Source organism: Lucilia sericata, unplaced genomic scaffold, assembly GCF_015586225.1.
Source record: "Lucilia sericata isolate MDLA Ls3-8-SP2 unplaced genomic scaffold, ASM1558622v1 Contig009850F_arrow, whole genome shotgun sequence".
NCBI classification, from domain to species: Eukaryota; Metazoa; Arthropoda; class Insecta; order Diptera; family Calliphoridae; genus Lucilia; species Lucilia sericata.
In genome coordinates this window covers 1-6,618 of record NW_023998285.1, presented here as the reverse complement: position 1 = coordinate 6,618, position 6,618 = coordinate 1, and the positions used below count along the sequence as shown (strand labels likewise).

The window sequence follows — 6,618 nt, the reverse complement described above, 5'->3', positions numbered from 1 at the left end:
ACTAACTACTACGTAACTACTAACTAACTAACTAACTAACTACTAACTAACTAACTAACTAACTAACTAACTAACTAACTAACTAACTAACTACAACTAACTAAGCTAACTACTAACTAACTAACTACTAACTAACTAACTAACTAAATACTAACTAACTAACTACTAACTAACTACTAACTAACTAACTAACTAACTAAACACTACTAACGAACTAACTAACTACTAACAACTAACTAAATAGTGATTTTACATCAGTAATACACGATGACACACCTTAAGTTAATACACATTATTGGATTGGATTCGACTAGAATAGAAGGAAAATTTCTTTAATAGGCTTGGTATCTTGGACCCTCACTGCTTGCCTTATAAATGTCCCGCTTATAGGTATATAATTGCCATATTTAATGCGATTCAAATAGAGGCGATTAGATTAGAGTCGACATAAATCGGAATTAGAAACGACTTAGATAAAAACAATGGAATTGGAATTGACTTAAATAGGGTCGACTGATTTGGAAGTGACTTGAATGAAGTCTATTGGATTGCAGTTTTCTTCAATAGAGTCGATTAAATTTAAATCTTCTAAACTATAGTCGATTGATTCATAATCGACTTGGATAGGGTCGATTTAATTTGAATCGAGAGACGCTTGGGTTGAAATCGTCATGAATAGAGTTGATTACATTACAAACGAGGCGATTGGATTTGAATTTCATTAAGTAACTTCAATATTGGAATCTTTTAAACTACAATCGATTGGATTGAAATCGATTTGAAAAGAGACGATTGATTTGGAATTAACTAAAAAATATTCCATTTGATTTGAATCGATTCGAATATGAACGCTTTGATTGAAATCTAATAGAGTCGTTTGGATTAGAAACGACTTTCATTGGATTTTAATCAGGCCATTTTCTGATGGAATGTCTGATAGGAATTAACTCATACACAGTCATTAGGATTGGAATCCTCTAAACTACAGTCGATTGGGTTGGAATTGACTTGGATATATTCGATTAGGTTAGAAACGACTTGAATAGAGTCAATTTTATTTCAATCGATTCAAATAGAATGAATAAATTAAGTTTGAAATGTCTTGAGTACAATCTTTTGGATTAAAATCGCAAGACCCGAATAGAGTAGATTAGGTCAGAAACGACTTGAGCAAAGTATTTTGAAATAGAATCTAAAAGATTGGAGCCTATTTGATTTTAATCAGTCTGCACTCTGTTGGAATATATTAAATTTGATTGTAAGTGACTGGAATAAAGTCAATGAAATTGGAATTGACTCAAGTAGAGTCGATGAGTTTGGATTAATTGGATTTGAATTGATTCGAATCGAACAGTGGAAATTGGCAACGATATGAATAGATTCAACTTAATTAACAACGACTTAGACTAAATTGGATTAGTATACAATTGGTTAAACGATTTTTACACAATAATATAAATATTTCTTGAGATATCCCATCTTCCCCGATATCCCATTAAAATTACTTTAAACCTAAATTTAAATTACAAAATTATATTCTACAAATACTTACTTATTATATGACCCCTTTTATCACGCTGCGATTTCGTCTTTCGATGTACTCTTCGCTCCTCCAGACTCTGATCGATTTCCAGCTCACCCGACAGCGAAGCATCATTCATTTCCGAACACTGCTTCAGATAACGCATGAGTGTTTCATTTGCCTGTCTTACCTCCATTTCGCCCGCCGCTATTAGCTTACGTTCACGCCTACGCCTAGACTCAGATTTACTGCGCTTACGTCTTGGACTCTTTTCCAATGAACTACGAGAACGTATTGATCTTTGGGCTGGACTAGCTGTAGGATCAGATAGCGATTGATGTTTACGTCCCACACCACCACCACCACTGCCGGCACTTAGGGCCGAAGGTGTGGGTGAGGATTGTTTCAGTTCACGATCCATGAAACCTAAAATACCGCGGGCAAATGAAGCATCTGCTGCAGTTTCGTGAACGCGTCGTGAGGGAGAGTGGGGCGATAGGGTGCGCCTATGTCTATGCGTTGTTATGGTGGGAGGTAATTGTTGTAAAGTTTCACGTAAACTCATAGCATCACCCGATGAATTGCGACTACTGCTGGGACCATCGGGAGGACCGGTAGCGGCCAATTCACTAGCATCTGCTTCTGAGGGTTTTGTAAGATCGTTGTTTTCATTGGTTTCGGTATTGTGACTGTGGTTATGATGTGTATGACTTTCGGCACCAGCATTCTCTTGGGGAGCATGTCCGTTAACGAGAACCACCGTTTGCTGGGACTGAGATGTTTGACTAGAGCTTGGACCGCCCAGTGTTTCTGTTGTATCCTCATTTGATGTCTGACGTTCGTGCTCTTGCAGCAGACGTGTTGCCACAGCTGCTATTAAAGCATCTGAAGCCACAACATTACCCGAGCATGTACCCTCTTCGGCATGTAATATGTTGTCAGTGTTTGTGTTGGTACGTGCTGGTGATTTACTATCTGAAGTACTACTTGTGTTGTTTGTCTGTCGTTCATTGCGTCTATGACGTGATTCGGTACGTCTTTGACGATGACGATGTACTTTTGGCGTTGCTTCCATTATGTTGCTGCAGTTTTTGTTTTTTCTTATTTTTGCTGTTCGGTTTTACTTTTTTGTTTTCTTCACGCTAAATTAAATTCTAGTGAAATTACACCTGCTGCATGAGCATGTTCGTTTCATATCATAATAGTACGACTGACTACGTTACCTTCACTGCAACTACGTAGTTGAAATGTATAAAAAAAAGCTTACAGAACAGCTGTTTTAAAGGTTAAACGTTTTATCATGCAATTATATGAAAACTTTTTGTTTTTTGCCTCAAATGTAATTGTTGTTGTTGCTGTGATGTCTTATATGTTGTCTTGTTTTCTTGTGCAATTTTTCTTTTTGCTTATTTTCAAATGACACGTTATTATATGCAATTGTACAATTGTTGTCCCGGGCCACTTACATTTTTGTTGCAAAACATTTATTTAAGAGTAGGAGGGAGTTTAGCATTCTTTTTTTTAATTTTCTGTTTTTCTTTAGTTATGTGCAAAAAGTTTATTTGTTATTATTATAAATTATATGATTTATTATTGATTTTTTTCCTTATATTTTGCTAATTTTGTAAAACAAAGATTTTAAATTATTTGCTCAGATATATAAATATGATCAATTTTGTTTCGTTATTTTGTTATTCAAGTTTTTTTCTTGGAGGCGTTATTTTACAGTAAAGAAACTTTGATTATTTCAATCATTTTAAAATTCTACCTAATTATTATATTCAAAAATGTTAATTAAATCATTTGGTGTGATTATCAAAGAATCATTTTCAAATTGGATTAAGCCATATCCGTCCGTCTGTCTATCAGTAGGTTTGTCCGTCTCTCCATTTGCCTGTCCGTCTGTCTTTCGTACGTCCATGTATACTTTGCAATTCAGTTAAATTCGATAGTTCAGTCCATTTGCTTTGGAACTCCCTATAATAATACTGGTTCCTTAATTTCGACATTTGTCAATTATGTTGCTATATTCCCTGAATCGCGGTCGATAATCTCCTAAGTAATTCTCACTTTTCGCAGTTCTTAAAAGTAATTTTGTAAGATGCTATTGCTATTCGTTGCGGCGAATCGCTTCAAGCAAATCTCAACTTCTTCTGCGCCATATTACATTTCAATATTACACTTGTAGTAGCATTGTTCAAAAGATTTACATTAGAATGGGATAATGACTAGAATTGATTGAATTTCAATCGATTAGAATAGAGTAGATAGGTTTGGAGTTGGCTAATACAGAAATGGACTGGAATAGAGTTGAGGAATAGAGTTGAGTTGAGAGTTGGGGTTTTCCGAATAGACCGGAAAATCCTGGGGGAATATTACCTAAATAAAAGACCTTCATCTTGGTGTTGTTGCAATAATGGGGAAAAGAGGTGACATCAGTAGCTCTGGTCTGCCAGGACTATGAACTAGTAATAATCAAATGTATCCCTTCCTTGGAATGAAATGCCATGGAATCGAACCAGAGAACCACATAACCTCGTACCACGAGAAGCGGTAGCCCACAGTGCAGAGTTTCTCATATTTTATTAACCCGGTTATTGGAGAAATCCCTTTGACATGCAACCACTAAAACCGGTACCAAGGAAATTTATAAGTCATAGGGAAGAGGTTGTACTTTATCTTGTCCTGGTATTTCCGATTAAGTTCGGTGCTATTTTGCATCTCAGTAGTTAAGCACTTATTAGAGAATATTTATGGGAAAATGTCTACCCTCGTTTGTACCCTACTGTGCTTTCAATAAACAAACTGTCAGAGGACATGGCTAGATCGCCTTAGAATATAACCCCATCATTAATACATACATATATTGTGCGCACAACTATAGTTTTTTAGTTAGTTAGTTAGTTAGTTAGTTAGTTAGTTAGTTAGTTAGTTAGTTAGTTAGTAGTAGTTAGTTAGTTAGTTAGTTAGTTAGTTAGTTAGTTAGTTAGTTAGTTAGTTAGTTAGTTAGTTAGTTAGTTAGTTAGTTAGTTAGTTAGTTAGTTAGTTAGTAGTTAGTTAGTTAGTTAGTAGTAGTTAGTTAGTTAGTAGTTAGTTAGTTAGTTAGTTAGTTAGTTAGTTAGTTAGTAGTTAGTTAGTTAGTTAGTTAGTTAGTTAGTTAGTTAGTTAGTTAGTTAGTTAGTTAGTTAGTTAGTTAGTTAGTTAGTTAGTTAGTTAGTTAGTTAGTTAGTTAGTTAGTTAGTTAGTTAGTTAGTTAGTTAGTTAGTTAGTTAGTTAGTTAGTTAGTTAGTTAGTTAGTTAGTTAGTTAGTTAGTTAGTTAGTTAGTTAGTTAGTTAGTTAGTTAGTTAGTTAGTAGTTAGTTCGTTAGTAGTTAGTTAGTTAGTTAGTTAGTTAGTTAGTTAGTTAGTTAGTAGTTAGTTAGTTAGTTAGTTAGTTAGTTAGTTAGTTAGTTAGTTAGTTAGTTAGTTAGTTAGTTAGTTAGTTAGTTAGTTAGTTAGTTAGTTAGTTAGTTAGTTAGTTAGTTAGTTAGTTAGTTAGTTAGTTAGTTAGTTAGTAGTTAGTTAGTAGTTAGTTAGTTAGTTAGTTAGTTAGTTAGTTAGTTAGTTAGTAGTTAGTTAGTTAGTTAGTTAGTTAGTTAGTTAGTTAGTTAGTTAGTAGTTAGTAGTTAGTTAGTTAGTTAGTTAGTTAGTTAGTTAGTTAGTTAGTTAGTAGTTAGTTAGTTAGTTAGTTAGTTAGTTAGTTAGTTAGTTAGTTAGTTAGTTAGTTAGTAGTTAGTTAGTTAGTTAGTTAGTTAGTTAGTTAGTTAGTTAGTTAGTTAGTTAGTTAGTTAGTTAGTTAGTTAGTAGTTAGTTAGTTAGTTAGTTAGTTAGTTAGTTAGTTAGTAGTTAGTTAGTTAGTTAGTTAGTTAGTTAGTTAGTTAGTTAGTAGTTAGTTAGTTAGTTAGTTAGTAGTAGTTAGTTAGTTAGTAGTTAGTTAGTTAGTTAGTTAGTTAGTTAGTTAGTTAGTTAGTAGTTAGTAGTTAGTTAGTAGTTAGTTAGTTAGTTAGTTAGTAGTTAGTTAGTTAGTTAGTTAGTTCGTTAGTTAGTTAGTTAGTTAGTTAGTTAGTTAGTTAGTAGTTAGTTAGTTAGTTAGTTAGTTAGTTAGTTAGTTAGTTAGTAGTTAGTTAGTTAGTTAGTTAGTTAGTTAGTTAGTTAGTTAGTTAGTAGTAGTTAGTAGTTAGTTAGTTAGTTAGTTAGTTAGTAGTTAGTTAGTTAGTTAGGTTAGTTAGTTAGTTAGTTAGTTAGTTAGTTAGTTAGTTAGTTAGTTAGTAGTTAGTTAGTTAGTTAGTTAGTAGTTAGTTAGTTAGTAGTTAGTTAGTTAGTTAGTTAGTTAGTTAGTTAGTTAGTTAGTTAGTTAGTTAGTTAGTTAGTTAGTTAGTTAGTTAGTTAGTTAGTTAGTTAGTAGTAGTTAGTAGTTAGTAGTTAGTTTAGTTAGTTAGTTAGTTAGTTAGTTAGTTAGTTAGTTAGTTAGTAGTTAGTTAGTTAGTTAGTTAGTTAGTTAGTTAGTTAGTAGTTAGTTAGTTAGTTAGTTAGTTAGTTAGTTAGTTAGTTAGTTAGTTAGTTAGTTAGTTAGTTAGTTAGTTAGTTAGTTAGTTAGTTAGTTAGTAGTTAGTAGTAGTTAGTTAGTAGTTAGTAGTTAGTAGTTAGTTAGTTAGTAGTTAGTTAGTTAGTTAGTTAGTTAGTTAGTTAGTTAGTTAGTTAGTTAGTAGTTAGTTAGTTAGTTAGTTAGTTAGTTAGTTAGTTAGTAGTTAGTTAGTTAGTTAGTTAGTTAGTTAGTTAGTTAGTTAGTTAGTTAGTTAGTTAGTTAGTTAGTTAGTTAGTAGTTAGTTAGTTAGGTAGTAGTTAGTTAGTTAGTTAGTTAGTTAGTTAGTTAGTTCGTTAGTAGTAGTTAGTTAGTTAGTTAGTTAGTAGTTAGTAGTAGTTAGTTAGTTAGTTAGTTAGTTAGTTAGTTAGTTAGTAGTAGTTAGTTAGTAGTTAGTTAGTTAGTTAGTTAGTTAGTTAGTAGTTAGTTAGTAGTTAGTAGTAGTTAGTTAGTAGTTAGTTAGTTAGTAGTAGTA

General features: G+C 32.5%; 1 protein-coding gene across 1 annotated transcript; it reads right to left on the bottom strand.

The window, feature by feature from the left end:
* Window positions 1-1,538: 1,538 nt before the first annotated feature.
* On the bottom strand, window positions 1,539-3,098 carry LOC119615867. Its single transcript, XM_037971851.1, has one exon. It carries the CDS (start codon window positions 2,595-2,597, stop codon window positions 1,539-1,541), a length of 1,059 nt encoding a protein of 352 aa, XP_037827779.1. The 5' UTR covers window positions 2,598-3,098.
* Window positions 3,099-6,618: the final 3,520 nt, after the last annotated feature.